The 23,878-nt window shown below is 37.8% G+C and overlaps 1 protein-coding gene across 2 annotated transcripts in view; it reads left to right on the plus strand.

The window, feature by feature from the left end:
- Positions 1-237: 237 nt before the first annotated feature.
- MAPK10 (mitogen-activated protein kinase 10) overlaps positions 238-23,878 on the plus strand; it is a 154,774-nt gene continuing 131,133 nt past the window's right edge. For both annotated transcript variants that reach the window (XM_054723317.1, XM_054723324.1), the window contains exons 1-2: positions 238-303; positions 14,535-14,704. In XM_054723317.1, coding sequence (XP_054579292.1) covers positions 238-303; positions 14,535-14,704 — 236 coding nt within the window. The remainder of the gene's footprint in view (positions 304-14,534; positions 14,705-23,878) is intronic.

Consider the following 23,878-nt stretch of genomic DNA (forward strand, 5'->3'; position numbering starts at 1 on the left):
GATGATGTTGATCATTATAGAAGATAATTTTTAGAAGGTCATTTTTATCTTCTTTTTTACTTAATATTTATAATTTGTGAAAAGTACTTATTAGTGGTCTGAATAAGGAACATGCTGAAATATGTTATGCATGACACCTTGTGTGTAATTCAAATTATATTAAAGTTTGTACAATTAAATAATGAATAATTAGGTGATTTGAAAAGTCACACCCCTCCTTTTTCTCTACAGGTATTTATGAGCCTCCATTTATTGTACTACTGCAGTGAACCAACCTTGGATGTGAAAATTGCCTTTTGTCAGGTGTGTGTTTCTTACAGGTAAAACAAGGTACAGTATATTCCCTTGTATTTCCATTTTGCCATTCCATCTTGCACATGTTCCACATCAAATCTAGTATTTATGTAATAATAAAAGTAGCTTAGGAAATAGAAGAGGATACTTAGATGTTTTTTTTCCTAGTGCATTTAAGTTAGAATAGGAATGAAGAGATTTCTTCTTAATGATTATAAATATAGCATTTGATCACATATAAAGTGATTTCTTATTAAGTTTCACTTATACTTAACATTTTTTAAACTTCTTTTCAAATTCTTGAAATGAGGCTGAAGTCTCTGCTACTATTTCTCATCCTAAGGACTGATGAGCCCTGAGTAGCTCCAATACTGCACGTATGTAATAATGTGCAGTTTGCTGATATCCAGTCTAACCAGTAGTTAGTAATAACATCCAAGCAATAATAATGACAAATAAGTAATGAATTTAATAAATAGACTTAATCTATAATGAATAGTAAGAAGGTGACAACAATGATTGGTAGTGTGAATGGAGCAGGTAGGAATCTTCTTCTTCTTGTATTTATATCAACTCTAGTCTTAAGAAAGAGGCTCCTTGAGGCACCTATGCTTGTGACAGATATGCTTAAGGTAGTCCTAACCTAAGCTTGTTGTCAGTGTATAACTAATAGTGCTCCCCTTTCAGGAATCATTCTTTGGAAAATACTGTAAATTTTATAATTCCATTTAAACCCCAAGCAGAGTGCTTCGCAGCAGTTTGTCGGTAATCATTTTTTATTGTATCTTCTCGTTTAACTGTGCTGTATTAGTGAAAGATATACATCCATTGAAACAAGGTTTAAAAAATCCCTCTGCAGCTCCTATTATGTTAATACAATCTTTTCTGATTCTATTAATATGTGCTTCTTAGAGAAAATATACAGAATTATAAAGGGAAAGAAAGCATTGGTATATTTATCCTCCCCGAACATAGTTAAAACTGCTATGGAAAAGTAGAATGTAACACCTGCTGTGAATAGGATTTGCTGATTAGTCTCATCTCCCCAAACTCCAAAAGTAGTGACTGAAGCTTCAAGGCCTTTGATAACTGCTCTTACAAGAACTCTGGAGCTGGAGAGGCTTGGCTAGAAAGTGTATCTACCACTTCTTAGCCATTTACTTGTAACCTTGGGCAAGTTAGTTAGCCTCTCTGTGCTTCAGTTTTCTTATTGTGAAAAGGGGAAAATAATACTGCCTATCTTCTATTGTTATGAGAATTAAATCAGTTAATACAGAGCACTGAGAACAGTGCTGGAATATGTGTTTGTCAAATAGACAACTCCATGTTAAATAAATGTACATTTGCTCTTCTGGTGCTCCCATCGAGTCCCAGGGTTTTCATTATTAGCAGTATTGTGAATACTCCTACAATTGTATCTCCAACCCAAACTTTTCCCTGAAACCAGACTTGTAGATTCAACTCTATGTTCTCCATCTCCTCTTAGATGTCTAATAGGCATATCAAATTACACATATTCCAAACCAAGCCCTTGATCTTTCCTACAAAATGTCTTCGTTCATTATTTCAGTAAATGCTAAATCCATCTTTCCAGTTGATTAGAACCAAATCTTTGGAATCATCTTTTGGGCAACACTTCACATCCAATCTGTCAGCAAATTCTGTTGGCTCTACATTCAAAGCATATCTAGGATCTCATTACTTCTTACCGTTCTCTCCATTACCGCTCTTGTCCAAACTACCATCACCTCTTGCCTGCAAGAGCTTCCAACTTAGCTCACCCCCAAATGTTTACTCTGAAAACATCACCAAGAGTGACATTTGAAAAATATAGGTGAGGTCATGTCATGCCTTGGCTAAAAACAAAACAAAACAAAAATCTTTCAATGTTTTCCCATCTCACTTGTGGTAAAAAACCAAAATTCTTATAATAAATACCCAAGCCTTTACCATCTAGCCACTAAACACCCCTCCCTGAAGTGTTCTTCCTTTATTATTCACTTGGCCCACTCCTTCACAACTTCAGGGCTTTGTTAAAATGCCATTTTTAAGGGGATTTTCCTGACTCTCCTATTTAAAATCGCCTCTTCTTATCTCACACTGCCTCCTCAACTTCCTTGTCTTTCTTTTTTTCTGCCACAACACTTTGTGGTATCTGATATACTAACCATGTGACAGGTATGTCGCTTCTCTCTCTCCACTAGAGTACATTTCTTACTCGGGCAGGATTTTTTTCAGTGGTGTGTTGATTGTACACATTTCTTCCCAGCTCTAAATTAATGATGAGAGGTTGGTAGATTAAAATCTGTCACGAAAAGGGTATTGCATAATGTAAATAAGCAATTGCTACAAATAAGTCCTCTTGCCGCCTCCAACACCCCTGAAATGTTGAACATTTACCAGCACATGGTTGGAATTTTGTCTCATTTGCACACCGCTGCACTGTAGGACTAAATAATACGTGGCCGAGGGCAGGCTTTTACCAAATATGTACCTAATGAATGAATACATGATACATGTTTATGTAATCAGTTGCAACTGTGATAGTTCTCTGGTGGAAATGAATGAATTTCTGGGCCCTACCACGTCAAGTTTTATGACTGTGATCCTAGCCATTTACTATGGACATTAACACTTAAAAAATAAACAACAAATAGAAAAACTAAGTTCATATTTTACATAGTTCAAGATTAAAACTGAACTTAGCCCTGGCTGGTTTGGCTCAGTGAATATAGCATCAGCCTGTGAACCGAAGGATCCTGGGTTTGATTCTGGTCAAGGGCAGGTAACTCGGTTGCAGGCTCCTCCCTGGCCCAGGGCCTTGGTTGGGGCTAGTGCAGGAGGCAACTGATAGATGTGTTTTCCTCACACCGTATTTCTCTCTGTCTTTTCCTCTCTTCCACTCTCTCTAAAGCAAAAATCAATGGAAAAATATCCTTGGGGGAGGATTAAAAAAAAACCCCAAACAAAAACAAAACAACAACAACAACAAAAATACCACTGATCTTAAAAATTATTTTTAAAAAATGTTAAAACATCAGCTGTTTTTTTAGTCCAAAAAGTCTTTGTATAAGTTGAATTTATTTTCAAATTAGCTCCCAATATTTGAGTAGAGATACAGAATGTAGTTCTAACAAGAGCTCTTTTAAAGCAAAGAAATAAAGAGAAGTGAAGCATGACCTTTCTAATGACTGAATTTTTTGCTTTCTAGGAGCTTTCAGTAGCTAGAAAATATAATGCATAGTCTATAACTTCCCAAAATTTAAAAATATTATAGCAAGCAGAAACTTTCTATTGGAACTCCATACTTCATTTACTTTGCATGTAGAATTTTTATTTGTTAATAACATTTATTTTTTTCTCTCTCCTGTAGCACTGTTTTCAGAGACAAAATACGTTGGCATTTACTTTCAAAATGTGTTCTTTGGAAACTTCTGGTTTTATGAGACATCTCATAGATTCTTGTGCTGTGGTGTTTCATGTAATCACCAGCAGGGTTAGGTTGCTCCCAATTTCTTGCCATAGAGACTATACAAAGACCTAAAGTAATTTGTCAACAATTAGTGATCAGGTATATCCAGACTTCAGGCCTCTTGGATCTTAATCTGTGGTTTTTTTAATATATTATATTTTCAATTTTCACTGTTATCAATAAGAAATTACAGAAAATAAACTTGTCTACATAGTTATTTATCAACAGAAAATATGTATATTATCTGTAATAGTATTAGCCTTATTTCTTAATTGAATTATTTGAAGAAAATGGGATTAAGTTTTTAAACTGCTCTGATTCATTTTGTTGTTGTTGTTTTTATAATCCCATCAAGCAACTTTTTCAAGCAAGTGGTTTCTTGTTATATTCTGGGGAGAAATCTGTCTTTGAAGTGTTAGACAATAAAAGAACAATCTTGAGTTTGCACTGGTATGAATCCTTTACAAAAATATAGACCTACAGGGAGTTGAAACCGCAAAAACTCTTGATCCTCTTGAGAAATAGGTAAGCCTTGTTTTCTCAGTTGAACCAAAAAGTACGGAGCTGTTAAATTTCATATGAATTAAAAAGTTTTGTGGAAAGTGCTATTTTTGGACCTCTGCTGCAGTGAACAGATGAGTCAGGGTTTTAACCAGGGAATATAGACACAGAGAGATAGCCCATGTTGGAAACCGCAGGCATACCGCTGGTGCCTACAGAATTTATGAGATCCTAATGGGCATTACCATTAGTTGTACAGGTTTGTGTTTTTCTCACTCAAAGGTGACCACCTCGGGGCAGGACTAACACATCCTCATCCTTGACTTCCAAGCCCAGAAATCTGTTTTATTCAGTAAATGTTCAATAAATGCGTTTTGAATAAAAGGGAGTAAATAAGTCTTAATAGAAAACACCACTTCTGGAGTAGAAAATTATTTGCTTGCTTTTCAATATTAAGTCACTTTCTCAATATCGTAACATCTTATAACTGTATTAGCAATAGATTTCTTTGCATTTTGGTTATTTTGGTAGTCACAAATTAGTGTTTACCTAACATTTATTTAAAAGTTATTAAATAAAAAAGTTATTAGCTTATTGTCCTTTCTAAATGTTTGCTGATGCTTGAGTTGGTTATCAGTTATTTAAAACGATTTCTCGATTTCTGAAAGTCTGAGACACAGAGGGTTCATATTAATGAAGTAACATTTATAAGTTTAAGTAGCACTAGAACCAAAGGAACTGAGCTCAGTGGGCTTCTTTTTGGCTATGACACAGAAACTCTATGCCTCCTTACATTTTCTATGCAAATAGATATCTATTCATTGACTGATTATTATTTGATTCCACCATTTATTCAGCATGTCTTCACTGAGTACCTATAACATGTATCTATAACTTCCATAAACTAGGGATACAGGATAAATTACAGGGTTGTTCCCTTCAAAGAGCACACTGCCTGATCTAAAGCACAGTAGAGAGTGGCTAGGCTTATAAACATAAAGAAGACCTACTCCTCTTTGAGCTAAAGACCTCAGTGATAACTGTGGGCTAAACAATAATGGATCAGAAAAACCTCAAGCCCCCAATAATTACTGAATGCTTTCTATCTGTGAAGACTTCATTAAGATTTTTTCTCACTTAATCTTCACAGCATTATTAATTATCACAAGGATTATCCAATTATGTTTTATTCTGGAGTTGGAAATCTCAGCCATTATACTAGAAAGTCTTTTCCTGAAATCTTGACCTTGAACTTCTTGAAATCTTTTATTGGTGTACAGTGTTCTGGCTGAAGTGAGTAGCAACTAAATAGAACCAAAATGCTATGATAATTTGCAAAGAAGCCTAATATCCCATTGTTCACCAGTAGGAAAAAAATAAAGAATTGTTTCTGCTGACTGTCTATAACAATCTTACAGTGGCATCATGAAGTGACTCAATATGCTAGTCATAACTATGAAAATGACTAGCTCAATATCATTTGTGCCAAAAGCAGAATCATCACTTTAGGCAGATACTTTTCACTATCCAAAGTCAATACTAAAGGTATATCAAACAGATTGACCAGTTTATTTTCTGGAGATGCATTTTGCAGCTAATTCATTTTGGCTAACCTATTGAGATAGATCAATATAATATCATAACACCTTTAATAGTGCCTGCTTTACAGTAAATGTTCAATAAATATTTAACAAATAGATGAAATTAGGCCCTTTAAATTTATATCCTTTTCTTAAAAATCCAGTTTTCCATTACCAACACACAATTGTCTGCTTCAATCCCGAGTTGTGAAATGTTCACTTAAATTCAAACTCTATTTTGAGACAATCCTATCTAATAAAGAGGGAATATGCTAATTGACCCTCATGCCCTCACAAAGATGGCAGTGCCCACAGCCAATAAGGAGGGAATATGCTAATTGACTGCAATGCCCTCAAAGATGGCGGCACCCACAGCCACAAGATGGCTGCGCCCAGTCCCCTCAGCCCCACTGGGGCAGCAGGCACGGCACAGCCAGGCCCGAACCCAGGCAGGTCTGGCTGTTCCACACGCCTGCCTCTGGAGTCCCCAGTCCCCTTAGCCCCCCACCCGCCCAGGGCCGGCCCGAGGTGCAGGCAAGCCTCGGATGTTGGCTGCCCAGCTGACGTCTGAGGCACAGGCAAGCCTCGGATGTCAGCTGCCCAGCCACCCAGGGCCTGCCCGAGGCTCAAGTAATCAGTGCTGGCTGAAGCTTGCTCTGCCAGCAGCAAAGGTGTGATCGCTTTCCCCTGATGGCCAGGTCACCTCCCACCTCTGAAGGCTCCTGGACTGTGAGACGGGGCAGGCCGGGCTGAGGGACCCCCCTCCAGTGCATAAATTTTCATGCACTGGGCCTCTAGTTGTTAAATAAAAGAGGACATGCTATTTATCCATTTCTTTTGATTTCCTAAGCCGTATTCCCATAGCTATCTTTATTATAAGACACCATATCACTGTTTTAAATTATTTTAGCTGAACAAATGAGTGGTTTTGTAAAAAAAAGAGCACATTGCCCTAGCCAGTTGCTCAGTGGTTAGAGTGTTGGCCTGTGGACTGAAAGGTGTGGGTTTGATTCTGGTCAAGGGCATGTATCGAGGTTGAGGCATGTGTGGGAGGCAAATATCTGTCGCATTGATGTTTCTCTCCATGTGTCTCTCACCCTCCCTTCCACTCTTTCTAAAAATCAATGGGGAAAAAGAAATTCCTCAGGTGAGGATTAACAAAAAACAAAAAACAAACAAAAAGCACACATCTTTGAGTTGGATGATAGGATGAGCTTCATTACATATTAATTGGGACCACTAAGTAATAGTTCTAAGACTTTGAGCCAATTAACAGCTCATTTCTCAGCTGTTGTTAGTATTAAATATCCTATATAATAAAAGGCTAATATGAAAATTGTCCCCTTGACTGGGAGTTTGACCAGGAATTTGACCAGGGGGTGGGGCTGGTCAGCCAACCTCCTGTGCCCCCTCCCCCCAGCCTGCCTGGTCCTATCGGCCCTGATCCAGGTGGGCTGGCTAGACCCCATCAGTGCATGAATTTGTGTATCAGGCCTCTAGTAGTATATAACAGAACACATAGTTCACCTTTAGTAAGTAAGCAATTAATATTAGTTCACCTTTCTTTCTTCCCTTAATTCATTGCTTACTAGCTATGGGCACCCCTCAGAAAGCAGACTGGATAATGTGGAACCTGTAACTAAGTGTGGCTAGTGTCTTTAATCCCAATCAGAAACTCTGGTTAAGAAGAAAACTCCCACTATTAAAAGAGCTGCTCCTCACAGGGGTTAGCTCTCTGATAGCATTTTACTGTGATCATTCATCAAAGGCTGCTCTTTTCAGTGGCCCATTGTAGGCACACTCTGAGGAGGTAGTGCTGAGTAGGATCCTTTCAGGGCATATGCTAGATGACTGCTTTTCTTTCTTTTTTTTTTTTTAATTTCTTTATTGATTAAGGTATTACATATGTGTCCTTATCCCCCCATTGCCCCTCCCACCCCCCAACTCATGCCCTCACCCCCCTGTTGTCTGTATCCATTGGATAGGCTTATATGCATGCATACAAGTCCTTTGGTTGATCTCTCCCCCTTACCCCCACCCTCCCCTACCTTCCCTCTGAGGTTTGACAGTCTGATCAATGCTTCTCTGTCTTTGAATCTGCTTTTGTTCATCAGTTTATTTTGTTCATTATATTCCATAAATGAGTGTGATCATGTGATATTTATCTTTCTCTGACTGGCTTATTTCACTTAGCATAATGCTCTCCAGTTCCATCCATGCTGTTGCAAATGGTAAGAATTCCGTCTTTTTTACTGCAGCATAGTATTCCATTGTGTAGATGTACCACAGTTTTTTAATCCACTCATCTGCTGATGGGCACTTAGGCTGTTTCCAAATCTTAGCTATTGTAAATTGTGCTCCTATGAACATAGGTATGCATATATCCTTTCTGATTGGTGTTTCTAGTTTCTTGGGATATATTCCTAGAAGTGGGATCACTGGGTCAAATAGGAGTTCCATTTTTAGTTTTTTGAGGAAACTCCATACTGTTCTCCACAGTGGCTGCACCAGTCTGCATTCCCACCAGCAGTGCACGAGGGTTCCTTTTTCTCCACATCCTCGCCAGCACTTGTCGTTTGTTGATTTGTTGATGATTGCCATTCTGACAGGTGTGAGATGGTACCTCATTGTCGTTTTGATTTGCATCTCTCGGATAATTAGTGACTTTGAGCATGTTTTCATATTTCTCTTGGCCTTCCTTCTGTCTTCTTTCGAAAAGTTTCTATTTAGGTCCATTGCCCATTTTTTGATTGGGTTGTTTATCTTCCTTTTGTTAAGTTGTATGCGTTCCCTGTAAATGTTGTAGATTAAACCCTTATTGGTGATAACATTGGCAAATATGTTATCCCATGCAGTGGGCTTTCTTGTTGTTTTGTTGATGGTTTCTTTTGCTGTGCAAAAGCTTTTTATTTTGATGTAGTCCCATTTGTTTATTTTCTCTTTAGTTTCCATTGCCCTAGGAGCAGTATCAGTGAAGAAATTCCTTTGGCATATGTCTGAGATTTTGCTGCCTGTGGATTCCTCTAGTATTTTTTATGGTTTCCTGTCTTATGTTTAAGTCCTTTATCCATTTTGAGTTTATTTTTGTGTATGGTGTAAGTTGGTGGTCTGGTTTCATTTGTTTGCATGTATCTGTCCAATTTTTCCAACATCATTTATTGAAGAGATTGTCTTGACTCCATTGTATGTTCATGTCTCCTTTGTCAAATATTAATTCTGTTCCATTGATCTATATTTCTGTTCTTGTGCCAGTACCAGGGATGACTGCTTTTCTGAGGGACCTGCATGGGCCTGCAGCTTGTGCAGTGCAGTGGTTGAGTAAAATCTCTCACTTCGTGCCTCGTTATCAGGAATTCAATTTCATGAGTCTTATTTACCAGAGAATCAAATTCCCCTGGTGCTGGTGGGAGTGAGGTTCTTACGATAACTTCAGAAAATCAATTTTCTAAGATTCGCATGGGAGGATGGGATGTGGAAGAAGGCTTTGTGTGTAATTACATTTCTCAGGTTCCAAAGTCCCCTGCCCCTCAAGCCAGTCCTGGAAAAGGTGCAGCTGGCATTCCAGCAGAGCCAGAAGCAAGGCCCATGTCCAGAGCTGCTGTTCCATGCTGCAGCCAGGTGTGGTTTCGCATTGAAGTTAATTAAAGTTCATTAGTCCATGTGTGGAGTCCAACAGGGCTGTGGGCCATGTGGACACAGGGGAGCACACCCCCCTGCCACAGGAGAGCCAGGAGCCCAGTGTGCCAGAGAGAGAAGAAAGAAGAGCAATCTTCTGTTGTTTGAAAGTTTAAATATTCAGGTTTGGTGAACTTGCAGTGGTCATGCCTATCTTGGCCACCGACTTGTTCCCCGGTGTGACCGACTTGTTCCCCGGTGTGGAAAGGTAGGCAGCTTTCCACATCACCCAGCCCTTTACTGGGCTTGAGTCTAAAGAGTCTTTGTCCAGTCCCTCCCCCCATTGATCAGCAGGGAATAGACTTGGAAAGTGTTAAATGCAGCTTTTTGGCAAAGTTGTATAAATGGCCTACCTATATTATCTAGTCTTTCCTTTGCTCCTTCCCTCTTAAATAATAACCAGGTTATTACAACGGTATCAATATGAAACATATTTCTGTATCCTTTGATTAAAAATTATTGTATCTACTGCCCATTGTTTGATTCCAGGTTTATTATAGAAAGAACTATTGAATATATTCTTCCTGTAGGTAAGTGCTAGAGAAATTTTACCTTTTTCTAGGAACTTCTTTGATGACTCTATGAGATCAATGAATCAAAACTTGCCACTCATTGTGGTTTTCTTGTGTTGCCATTATTTTTCCTTTGGCTTTCTGGAAGCATGACACTAAATTTTGTGCTTAAGGCAGTACATATCCACAACCTAAGACTTTGGGTTAAACTGTCATCTCCCAGCCTCTCCTTTATTTGACATTTGTTTTTAAAACTGGACTTAATGGTGTTAGTGTTCCTATATCTTTTATGGTGAATGGCACAAATCCTTTTCAGAACCACAAGGAATATAAATAATATAAATAATAAATTAATGGAAGAATAAAATGACTTGTTCAAGGTTTCAGAGTTATTAAGTGCAGAAGTAATCCAGGCATATCATTAAAAAGAAACTAAGGAAGCTTAACCTTTAAAAATTCTTAAACCTCAATATTTTCTGCTCAAAAAATTAACTAGCAGTAACATAGAACAGTCATACACCCATGAAAATGGGGAGGGCGTGCTTATGGGATGTAGGTTATTCAGTTTGAGAAAAATGCAATCAAGGCTTTGGACACCTGCAGGATAAGATCAATCATATGGGGCATTTTTCTTTGCAAAACTCCATACCTATAGGCCAGCAACTGAATTGATGATGGAGATTCATTGCACAAGGCCCTTTCTTACAAGCCTACATAAAGTACAGTCTTTTCACAGAACAGATTATATTTAGAACAGATTTCCTCTCTGCCTACCAAATGGCCAGTGGCAAGAAAGCCTTCTTTTAATTTAGCTTTAAAATTTTTGGCAGATGAGAGATGAGGAAAAATTTGCCTTGAATTTTTGCAAAAGAAAATTCAATTAAATTCTATTATATTCACATAGAAATAATTACTGAAAGATTTGACTTTGTGTGGTGGGCACATGGTGTAATATACAGATTTTGTAACATAGAAACCCACCCCGGAAACTTATATGTTCACGTTAACCAATGTCACACAAATAAATTTAATTAAAAAATAAAATATCTTTTATTAAAAAAGAAATAATTGTTGAGATTTAAATACAAGATTAATATTCAGTGGAGGAATTATTTTAAAAAATAATTTGATCAATAGAATAGACTATTCTAAACCTGTAGTTATTTTGAACCTTAATGATCTTCAAAATTTACCATTGTGTTGATTTATAATTTTTATATATAATATTCATTCTTTGTAATTAATTTCCTTCCTTCCTTCCTTCCTTCCTTCCTTCCTTCCTTCCTTCCTTCCTTCCTTCCTTCCTTTTTAAAAAATATATTTAGAGAGAGAGGGAGGGAGAGGAAGACAGCGAAACCTCGATGTGAGAGAGGAACATCGATCAGCTGCCTCCTGCACACCTCCTACTGTGGATCAAGTCCTCAACAAGTGCATGTACCTTGACTGGGAATGGAACCAGTAACCTTTTGGTGCATAGTTGATGCCCAACCAACTAGCCACACTGGCCTGGGCTGTCATTAACTCAATCAACATATTAATTTCTTCTCTGGAAAGAGATTTTTTATTTTGATGAGAATTTATGAAAATCTTGAATTTCAGACATTTTCCCCAAGCATTTTAGTATAAATTTAATATAAAGAATATAAAGAGATTATGGAATATTTATTTTCATGAGCTAATTGAGAGAACATTGGTCAAGCACTCTATTGCACCTGTGAGATAGGAAAACACATCCCTGGGAATATGACATGGGGCCCTGATAAACAGGTGCTGATATCAAGGAGAGTCATCCTGGCATCATTTTTAAGGTTTGCATTCTTTGTTTTCTTGGTTTGACCTGCATTGCTTCCAGTTTTTGCCTCTCCAAATAGCCCTCTTTGAATGGAGGCATCTCCTGCCTCCCCTGTTTTCTAAAATAGTTCTTCTGAGATTAATGGTCGCCAGAGGGGAAGCAGGTTAGGGGACTGGGTGAAACAAGTGAAGGGGTTAAGAAGTATAAATTGGTAGTTACAACATAGTCATGGGGATGTAAATTATAGCATATCATCAATAATATTGTAATAATTCTGCATGGTGCCAGGTGGGTACCAGAAATATCAGGGGAACACTTTGTAAAGTATATGATTGTCTAACCACTATGCTATACACCTGAAACTAATACTAAATAATTTTGAATGTAAACTAGTTGAAAAATAAAATTTAAGTAAAATAAAATAGAAGTTCTGGAAGTGTGGAGCTTTTTAGAAATACAAATTCTTAGTGCTACCATAGTTCTACTGAATTAACACTTTTTAGTGCGGCTCAATGGTTTCCTTAAACTACTGGTCTTCTCAATATGAATTTTTTTGTTTTTCTCTTTCTAATCATCAGCTCTCTTTGGTTTTTCTCAGTTCAAATCATAAGTTATGTGACCTAAGCTAAGAATATTCTAAAACATGTAACTGGAGAAATTTTTTTAGCATTGACAATATTTTCCCATAGTGTTCTAAATGGTATTTTTTAATAGGCACTTAGGGAAAAGTTTGTTTGAACTTTACAGTCATGACAAACAAGACTGCATGGAAATTGGGGATAAAATATACTGTGTTAAATATGGTCTATCCTTTTTAGAACTCAATTTGGATTTGTAAGCTTAGGGCACAGACGACGTCTGGGGGAAGTTCTTCAACACAACACATTGCCATCCAAGAAAATTTCTAATGCTGTTATCCCTGTGTCTTACTGCTGATAATTAAAATAGCCTTTTCCCAATTATTTGAGAATTATTACTTTCAAAAAAATCTAACCTTTAGATTTTATTTAAAGTTTAATTCAAAATTAAATATAAAGAGGATACTTGAAAGGTAAATGTGTGAGTGAATTCACAATTACTGTAATGATGATTTTCAACCTTATTTTGAGAAATTATGTGCTCTGAAATGGAGATAAAAGATCACTGAGTAATTGTTATTGTAGAAAATATGCTAGGGTATTAAGCATTTCATTTGAATAGCTTTTATGTGTCTTTTTGACTGGGAAGTCTCTCGTTGTTAAAAGTTTTGCTACTGGTATAAGATCTGTGATTGTTTTAACAATTTAATGAAACTGCCACCAAGTCTATATATAGTTTCTCTATTAAATGAGAAGTCCTGTTGTACCTATGCACTGGGAAAAACCAAGGGGACTTCTCAGGAGTGTGAATAATTGCTAGGGCATAGTGATCCATCCTATTACAGCAATGAGGTGTGGGGTAATCCTTGTCCTAACTAGGACACCGGTTTCCAGTTTGTGTGCCATCAGTAATGGAATCTGGCAGACCACAGAGACACAAAGTCTATTCCTTGAGGCAAGTGCAGAAATATTTTTTTCTGCTGTATTTTTTTCTGCTGTAGATATTTAGTTTTTCTTTCTAAATATCTCAGGCAAAGCTGTATGATCTATTTTACAATCTTCAGGGGAAAAACCCTCAATGAGTGGCTCTCAACATGCATCAGATTACTTAGAGGACTTAATAAAACAGAATGTTGGTCCCATCCCAAAGAATTACTGATTCAATTGGTGTGGGGTTGGAGTGAGCGTTTGCACTTCTTTTTTTTTTAAACTTTATTTTTATTGTTGAGACTATTACAGATGTCCCTATCTCCTCTGCCTTGCCCACCTCCACCCAGCACCCCTTCCCTCTGGCCATCACCACACTGTTGTCTATGTGTGTCAGGCATATGAGTTCTTGGCTAATCTCTTCACCTTCTTTTATCCAGTTTTCCCCTCCTCCCTCCCCTCAGACAGCTGTTAGTCTGTTCTATGTTTCCATGCCTCTGGTTCTATTTTGTTTGTCAGTTTATTTTGTTCACATACAAATGAGATGATATGGAATATATTTTGCTTAGCATAATAATCTCCAGGTCCATTCATGCTGTCACAGAAGGTAAGATTTCCTTTTTTTTTAATGGCCACATAGTATTCCATTGTGTAAATGTACTACAGCTATTTTATCCACTCATCTGCTGATGGGCACTTGGACTGTTTCCAGATTTGGGCTATTGTAAATAACACTGCTATGAACATAGGGTTGCATATATTCTTTTGAATTGGTGTTTCAGGATTCTTAGAATATATTCCCAGAAGTGGTATAACTGGGTCAAAAGGCAGTTCCATTTTTAATCTTTTGAGGAAACTCCATACTACTTTTCACAGTGGCTGCACCAGTATGTATTCCTACCAACAGTACACAAAGATTCTCTTTTCTCAGCATCCTTGCCAACACTTGTCATTAGTTGGTTTACTAGTATTGATGGTAGCCATTCTAACATGTGTGAGGTGATATCTCATTATGGCTTTAATTTGCATTTCTCTGATGATTAGTGATGTTGAGCATTTTCTCATATGTCTATTGGCCTTATGTATATCCCCTTTGGAGAAGTGTCTATTTAGGTCATTTGCCCATTTTTTAATTGGATTGCTTGCCTTCTTGGTGTTGAGTTATAATTCACTTGTCTCCTGTTTTTGTTGTTTTTTCCACAGGGATTTGATAAACAAGTGGATGTGTCATATATTGCCAAACATTACAACATGAGCAAAAGCAAAGTTGACAACCAGTTCTACAGCGTGGAAGTAGGAGACTCAACCTTCACAGTTCTCAAGCGCTACCAGAATCTAAAGCCGATTGGCTCTGGGGCTCAGGGAATAGTTTGGTAAGTGGAATGGATTTTATATATATATATATTTAATCCACACCTAAGGATATATTTTTATTGATTTTAGAGAAAGAGGTAGGGAGAAGGAGGCAATGTGGGGAGAGAATGAGAATTACTCTCATATGCACCTGGACAGAGGATCAAACCTGCAACTTGGGCATATGCCCTGACAGGGAATTGAACCCATGACCCTTCCGTGTATGGGAGGACACTCCAACATAAGTGAGCTACACCAGCTAGGGCTTAACTTATATTTTTAAAGGGAACACCCTTTGTCAACTAGACACACACACACACACACACACACACACACACACACACACACACACGTGTGTGCATACAAACACAAACAAAAAAAATCTATAAATAAATTGCATAACTGGGAGGGAAAATACATGTTATTGAAGAAAAATAAAACTATAAGCATTATTTGTGATTCATTATCCATTTGCTAACAGTATGTACAACTTTACTTGTGACTACTTTTTGTGGTTCCAAAAAATATTTATTACACTTTAGCCATTAAAAAAAAAAAAAAAAAACAGAGAACCAGAGGTTTTAGTAGCTGTTATTAGTGCACATAAATTTTATTTGAATGTTTTCACATCAAGAAATGAGGGGATATGTGCTAAGATAACTAGCAAATAAAATTCCCTACATTCCAAAGAAATATAAATGATATCTCAAATGTCTCTGTGAGTTTTAAAGTTCAATGTTTAAAGTTGTTACCTATTTAAAAAGTGGTATTTTTAAAAAATTTGCTGAATGTTTCCCAAATGGAAAGATTCTGTGATCCTTGGTAACCATTCTTTTAGACATTTTCCAGTGGCCAACTGAAATGATGACAAATCAAGATCTAATTTAGCTGTCATCTGATTGATAACTATTTTTTTTAGATAGTTCTAACTAGTGTAGCAATTAAATGTATAGCATGAAATACTTAGTATGAACTTATTAGTATAATAAGTTTCAATCTGATAGCTTGCACTTATAAGTAAAAATTTGGGGCATGTGTTATAAATACATATATTTATATTTATAAAAGATATTTATTTATATCAGTATTTTTATCTGTTATATAACTTACTGCTATATTAGTAATGTTCATTTAAAAACAGGGGGATAGGAGGGTGGGGAGTGATTAATGGGGGAACTTATATGCATATATGCATAGCCCATGGACACAGACAATAGTGTGGTGAAGGCCTGGGAGGGGCGGGTGAGGGTTGGCGGGGGCCAATGGGGAAAAACATACAAAGGGGACATCTGTAATACTTTCAACAATAAAAATGAATTTTAAAAAATCATACACACTTTTTCCAGATGAGATAAAGACTTTTTGAGCAGTTTTAAGTTCACAGTAAATAGAGAGGAAGGTGCAGAGATTTTCCCTGCGTGGATTCCTGCATTATCAACATCCCTACCAGAGCGGTACATTTATTACAATTGATAAATCTACCTTGACAGATCATAATCACCAAAGCCCATAGTTTACATTAGGATTCACTCTTGCTGTTGTATATTCTATGGATTTGAACAAACTTAAAATGACATGTGTTCATTGTTATGGTATACAATGTATTTCTGCTGTCCCCAAAATCCTCTGTGTGCCTCCACTACTCCCAGCCTCTGGCAACCATTGATTTTTTACTGTTTCCTAGTTTTGCCTTTTCCGGATTGATTTTAGATGGAATCAAACAGTATGTAACCTTTTTATATAAGCTTCTTTCACTTAGTAATATACACTTAGCATTCCTCCATGTCTTTTCATGGCTTGATAGCTTAACTAGTAATATACACTTAGTATATATTACTAGTTATTATTATTACACTTTCACTTAGTAATATATACTTAGCATTCCTCCATGTCTTTTCATGGCTTGATAAGTAAACTGAGGAACACCCAGACAATGAAGAACTGACTAATATTTCATTGTCTGGGTGTTCCTCAGTTTACTTATCCATTTACCTACTTTAGGCTATCTTGGTTGCTTCCAACTTTTTGACAATTATAGATAAAGGTGTTTTAAGCATCCAGGTACAGATATTTGTGTGAGCATGTTTTAAAGGTTCACTTCATTTTGACAACTGGTTTTAAGTTTGCTCTGAATGCTTAGTTAATTCAAATGGCAGAAGTGCAGGTTGGTGCACTTAATAAACACTTTACTCCATTTAAACCTCCATTTATCAAACATACCAAGTTTTTTATGGAAATTTGCCCAGTAAATTTCAATCTTTTATCATGCTAATCAGTAGTTGTTTTGGAATTTGAAAGATGGAATATTTTAATATTTTAACAGTGGAGCAAATCTTTCATTTTGAAGATATTTATACAGGTAAAGCAAATTTATTTATTTATTTATTTATTTGTTTGTTTGTTTGTTTGTTTATGGTGCAGGTATGACACAAAACAATTTCATTATTTAGTAGGCAAAATAATGGTTGCCCCAAAGATTAAGGTGCCTTGACCCTAATCTCCAGAACCCTTGAATATGTTATCTTACGTGGCAAAACAGAATGTAACCTTAGCAGATGTGATTAAGGTTAAGGGTCTCAAAATGGGGAGGTTGTCCTAGAATATGCAGGTGAGACCAATCTAATCATGTGAGTCCTTGAAAGTGGGAACGTAAGGGTGAAGAGTGGGTCAGAGAGACCCAATGGGAAGGAGAGAGAGATTCTAAATTTGAGAGACTTGCCCTATTGTTGCTGGCTTTGGAGGTGGGGGAAAAGGGTCATGAGCCAAGAAACGGGGTGGCTTTTAGAAGCTGGAATGGCCCTCAGCTGGCAATCAGCAAGAAAATGGAGGCTTCAGTCATGTAGCCACAGGCATTGTAATCTGCCAAGGAACCAGAATGAACAAGGAGACAAATTCTTCTCTAACACCTCAGCATGGCACTTAGCTGCTGGCACCTTGATGTTAGCCTAGTGCAGTGGTCGGCAAACTCATTAGTCAACAGAGCCCAATATCAACAGTACAACGATTGAAATTTCTTTTGAGAGCCCAATTTTTTAAACTTAAACTTCTTCTAACGCCACTTCTTCAAAATAGACTCGCCCAGGCCATGGTATTTTGTGGAAGAGCCACACTCAAGGGGCCAAAGAGCCGCATGTGGCTCGCGAGCCGCAGTTTGCCGACCACGGGCCTAGTGAGACCAAGGGAGGATTTCTTGTCTACAGAACAGAATTATAAGATTATAAATTTACATTGTTTCAGCATCTAAGTTTGTGGAGATTTGTTGAGGAAGCAATACATGGTATAGTAAATATTTTACTATTATAAGCAGGCAAAATGAACTATAATGTTTTTAAAGGTTTTAAATGTTTCAGGGTGCCTCTGTCAACCCTCCCCTGTCTGGGAAATTTCTGCTTTCTTTTAAAGTCACATGTTTAACTCTGGGTAATAACTGACCCTTGCCAGCAGGATAAAGTGTGCATGGGAGGGACCCGTGTTAACCTGTATATTAAATAGAGTAAGGTTTAATTTCTCTTCTAGATTACAATATATGTTTACATTTAAATTTGCATCCTACTGGATTGTTTGCGTACCACTTGGAGAGTGGGATCCCCATTTAGGAGATCATTGTATTCATGAAAGACTTTCAAAATGAAATAGAAAATATAATAAGACCAAAAATTCTTATAAAGGAGGAGAGATGGGAGGAGGAGAAAACAGTGGTTACTGGCTGCCTTTTTCAAAACTGTAGAGTATCAGAAAGTTTTGTTAAGGTTCTCAGTGAAGATGCTCAAATAGTTACTGGGATTATTTCATTTTTCTTTAATTAAAACTCCCACAGAGAATGAGGACTGCCAGTGAAAGGAAGCTGATGGTCTTTTAATGATTCAAAAATAGATCCAAAGCAGAAAATTTGCTCCAAAAGTTAACAGATTTTCCCAGCAAGATTTGAAAATCTACCATTAAAATTTTTTGTGGTATGTTTTATAGGACATTTTGGATTTCTCTCCTTGTATAGGATGGGAATCATCATAGGTCTCCGGCATAGTAATAAAAATATATTTCATTAAGTAAATGTCCTTGAGTAAAATTGTTAACCCAGCTTTACAAAAAACGTGTCACCAAATTTGTCAGTAAAGGGACACCTAAATTTCAAAATGTTAGCCTTGTAATTTTCTGAGATTATTATTAGTCTTTTTGTCTATAGCTGAGGGAAATAAAACTAGGAAAGACCCAGATGAAGGGGAAGAAAAGGGATAGCATACTTCCCTTCCTATCTTTTAATTCACCACTCTGCCCGCATGTTTCTTTCTTCTTCCTTGTCCCTCTTCAATCTAGCACTGAGATATTTTTGTTTAGTTATCAAAACTAAAGTTGAGTCAGTTACGTACTATTTTTCTTATAGATCTACTAGAGGCCCAGTGCACGAAATAGTGCAGGTAGGGTCCGTAGGCCTAGCCTGCGATCAGGGCCATCTTCTGCCTGTTCGCCAGTCCCCAGGCCTAACGGCGCCTCTGCCACTGGGGTGGGTAGGTCGTGGGCGCGCCCTGCAGCTTCCATCAGCGCCGCAAACCCCAGCAGCAATGGCAGCAGTGGCGCCTGCGTGAGTGGTCCTGAGCGGGCAGTGCATTCCATCAGGGGCCAGCCCAGCGCACGCACATGGAGGTGAAGTTGCCGGTGCCCGCTTTCCCACGGCCTGAGCCCTGGAGCAGCAGGGGATGAGCTGAGGATCCCAAAGGCCTGACAGCCAGTCTGGTCCTCCCGCCACCCACCCCAGTTCCCCTGTTCACCATCACTGATCCATTGGAGCCTGTGGGCTGGGGGGGGGGAGGGGGGTGGGGGGGGAGGGAGGGACCAAGAGGTCAGCTGTTCTGCCCGTTTGCCAGTCCCCAGTCCCACCCCACTGCCAGCCACCCACATCCCTGTGGTTCCCCCTTTACCTGTGCGTGGGGGTAGGAAGGTGGGGAAGGTGGGGGAGGGGAGGGACCGAGAGTGGTCGATGCACCTCATGGTGACTGATTGAGCCGTCATTCCAGTCGTTATGCTTATGGTCCCTGGCCTTTTGTTATATAGGAGTCTCATGTTAATTTGTCCTCTTTTTCAAGCTGCCTTTAATTTAATTTTTGCTCTTTGTTTTTGTTAACAATGAGTTCATCCACCTCCCTCACTCCAAGCACATTCCATTCCCAGACACGCCTTTCAAACTAAGCTTAATCATTTTTAGCTTTTGCATTAAAGTGGGAAATATGTGACTCTCACTTTCACTTGAATACTTAGAAGCCATTATAGGATTATTATTTGGCGTAATTTCAATATTGTTGTGTCTCGGGAAATAGAGAAGCCTGAGGAGCGGAAGAGAGATGGCGGAATGGCTGGTCAGTGGAGCAGTCAGAACACACACAATATTTGTTAATGTTTGCTGTCTTATATGGGCACAGTTTATGGCCCCCCAAAACAATTATAGTAGTAATACCAAAGATCACTGATCACAGATCAGCATAATAAATATAATAATAGTGCAAAGTTTGAAATACCGTGAGAATTACCAAAATGTGGCACAGAGACATGAAGTGAGTAAATGCTATTGGAAAAATGGCACCAATATACTTGTTTGAAATAGGTTTACACAAACCTTCAATTTGTAAAAAATGCAGTTTCTGCAAAGCACAATAAAGTGAAGCTCAATAAAAGAAGATGCTTGTATTCTGCTGCTCTGTGTGAGCAGAGAAGTCCTCTGTAGCTTCCTTGGTGGGGGATTGCAATCTATGAGTTATTTAACAACAGTGGTTGGGAGCCAGATGAACAGAACATTTAAAAAAAAAAAGATTTTTATTAATTTTCAGATAGTAAGGGTGAGGGAAAGACAGATGAAAACATCAATGATGAGAGAGAATCATTGATTAGCTGCCTCCTGCTCATCCCCTACTGGGAATCGAACCTGCAACCTGAGCATGTACCCTGACCAGGAATCGAACCATGATCTCCTGGTTCATGGGTCGACACTCAACCACTGAGCCACTCTGACCAGGCATCATCTCAGAACATTTTTCCAAACATCAGAAGGGGGTCTCATTAGCATTGTTTCTAGCTCCAGAACAAAAAAATAAAAGAACATAGGGATAAATCAACATTGACTTTTCTCACTCCATCCTTTTATTGCTTGCTAAGCCAAGAACATTTTCTATTGTCTTATTTCTTTCTCCAAAGACAATTAAAACTGACAGTGAAAGTGGTAGCAAAAGTCAACAACCAAGTTCAGCAGAGAAGGCTTACCAAGTTTGGACTGCTCATTAATTGAAAGAGCTGATTGCATAGTTTTAAATGACAGAATATAAAACCATATTCTTTCCTTCTTTAGCTTGTTTTCTTTGTCCTCTACATGTAATCATCTTATAAACAGTCCTCATCCAATTTTGCAAAGTGATATTTTACAGGATATTTATATCAAAGATGTAAGCTTAATACTGACAAAAGCATAAAAGTGGCTTATTGTAAAAAAAATCTGTGCCTAGAAAATGAAGTATTTAGCCCTAACTGGTTTGGCTCAGTGGATAGAGTGTCAGCCTGCAGACTGAAAGGTCCCAGGTTCGATTCTGGTCAAGGGCATGTACCTAGGTTGCGGGCATATCCCCAGTAGGAGGTGTGCAGGAGGCAGCTGATCGATGTCTCTCTCTCATTGATATTTCTAACTGTCTATCCCTCTCCCTTCCTCTCTGTAAAAAAATTAATAAAATATATTAAAATAAATAAACAAAATTAAGTATTTAGAATTAAGATGATACACTTTAACATCTTAGCTAACTTTTCTAAAATTCCAATTAATGCTAGAAGATGGCATTTAATCAAAGTTGAAATAATTGTTGTTATAAAACATTCTCCAGTGGACTAGTTTATCTTAAATTAGATATATAGCCATACATGTATACCAATATACATAATGAATATATTACCAATTTATAATATATATAATATATACATATGTAAAATATATATATATATATATACTAATCTAGTGGATTAGTGTATCTTAAGTGAATATATATGCTATATACCATATATATATTTTATGACTATAGGATACTAGTATATATCATTTTTTTCCACAAAAAATGAATGATTATTTTTTTCTTAATGTCCTTTAGTTAGTGGTTTATAGCAGTGATTTTCAACCTGTTTGCCACAAGAATTTTTAAAACATGCAGTACCTGACTATTTAGTCAAGAGTGCTAATCTCTTTTCCCTTAGATGTCAAGTAAAAAACATGACAACAGCCAAAAAAACAACACCTGTTTGGTGTGAATGAATCAAAATTGGTGTGCCACAGAATTTTAGTAATTAGTTTATGTGTGCCATGAGATAAAAAAAAAAATTGAGCCCTAACCGGTTTGGCTCAGTGGATAGAGCGTTGGCCTGCGGACTGAAGGGTCCCAGGTTCGATTCCGGACAAGGGCATGTACCTTGGTTGGGGGCACATCCCCAGTAGGGGGTGTGCAGGAGGCAGCTGATCGATGTTTCTCTCTCATCGATGTTTCTAACTCTCTATCCCTCTCTCTTCTTCTCTGTTAAAAAAATCAATAAAATATATATATTTTAAAAAGGTTGAAAATAGCAAGTCTGTAGCAACAAGATCCTATGCAGATAATCTAAGATTTAAATTGCCAGGCATGCTCAGCCAAACCTTGAGTGTTCACATATTCTTACTTCACCATCTTCCTTTGATAAGTGGAAGCTGTGTGTATAGTGAGGCTGTCTAGCAATAGCCCTGTAGCCTGGTGAAGTGAAGGGTTAGATAGATTGAAAGGAAGTCTAGAATTTTTGTAATTTTGTCGTGTGTGTGTGTGTGTGTGTGTGTGTGTGTGTGTGTGTGTGTGTGTGTTCTACACTGAAGGAAGGCAGGGACAGAAAACATTCCATAAGTAACATGTGGTACAGGAAACAAAGGTTTTTGTTTTTGTTTTTTAGCATTTTATCTAGTGGGCCCTCTTTTGGACCAGCATCTGATACCACAGCTATATTATCTTGGTACATATACACAGATACATATAGTTTAAGCCTTGTTTACTCGCAAATAGAATTTAAAGTGATGAAAAGAAATAGATGTGACGTAGTGTACACTTAACATGTAAGGGATTTGGGGGAGTGGTGGTTGCCATGTCCATTAGGGTAGAGTCTCTCGAGGGGTACTGATAACATGATAGGAGTCTCAGTTATTGACTGAAGAGCTAGGTCCCCCATGCCTGTGATAAAAGGGGTATAGAAGGAAAAGGGGTTTTCTTTGTGGTTTGTTATGTTTTCGTTATTTTAATTGTGGAACACAATTTGCATTTTGCTTTCCAACTTAGTAGTAATAGGTAGAATTACCTTGGGTAGGCCAGAACTCTCCCCAAAACACAAACCAAATATAACAAAGTAACAGAACCAAAAGCGAAACAAACAAAAAAATCCCAAATTGTTCAAATGCTCAAAAAAATTACTGATAATAATGCCAAATCAAGTAACATTAGTAGAGCAAGCACTATTTGTAGACTAATTTTCAAATAATAAATATTAGCCTCTGTGTGTATTGGAAAAGAAAATGGTTTGTTGAAAGTTCCTCCTTTTTAATGCGCTCATTTTATTTAAAAAAAAAAAAAAAGACACTATAGACTCACTGATGCTTTTAGCAGCTTTTCTCATCTTAGTGATGAAAAATTTGAGCTACTCCATATATATTCTTATTTAATCACCCTTGAACTAATAGCACACATTTACAAAATGAATGGCAAAGATTAGGGAACATCTGTATATCTATATATATAAAAGCCTAGCGACAAACTGTTCAACCAGTAGCTATGATGCTCACTGACCACCAGAGGGCAGATGCTCAATGCACAGGCATGGAAACATGGAACACACTGATGAATCTCAGAGGGGTCAGGGGAGGAGGGAGAGTGGAAAGAGATTAACCAAAGATCTTACATGCACACTAGAGACCCGGTGCATGGATTTGTACACTGGTGGGATCCCTCAGCCTGGCCTGCGGGGATTGAGACAAAATTGGCAGTCTGACATCTCCTGAGGGGTCCCAGATTGTGAGAGGGCACAGGCCAGACCAAGGGATCCCACCGGTGCACGAATCCATGCACTGGGCCTCTAGTGTGTGTGTGTGTGTGTGTGTGTGTGTGTGTGTGTGTGTGTATATATATTAGAGCAAAAGAGACTGAAACTTGGCCATGTTA

The sequence above is a fragment of the Eptesicus fuscus genome, chromosome 2 (genome assembly GCF_027574615.1).
Source record: "Eptesicus fuscus isolate TK198812 chromosome 2, DD_ASM_mEF_20220401, whole genome shotgun sequence".
Classification (NCBI taxonomy): Eukaryota; Metazoa; Chordata; class Mammalia; order Chiroptera; family Vespertilionidae; genus Eptesicus; species Eptesicus fuscus.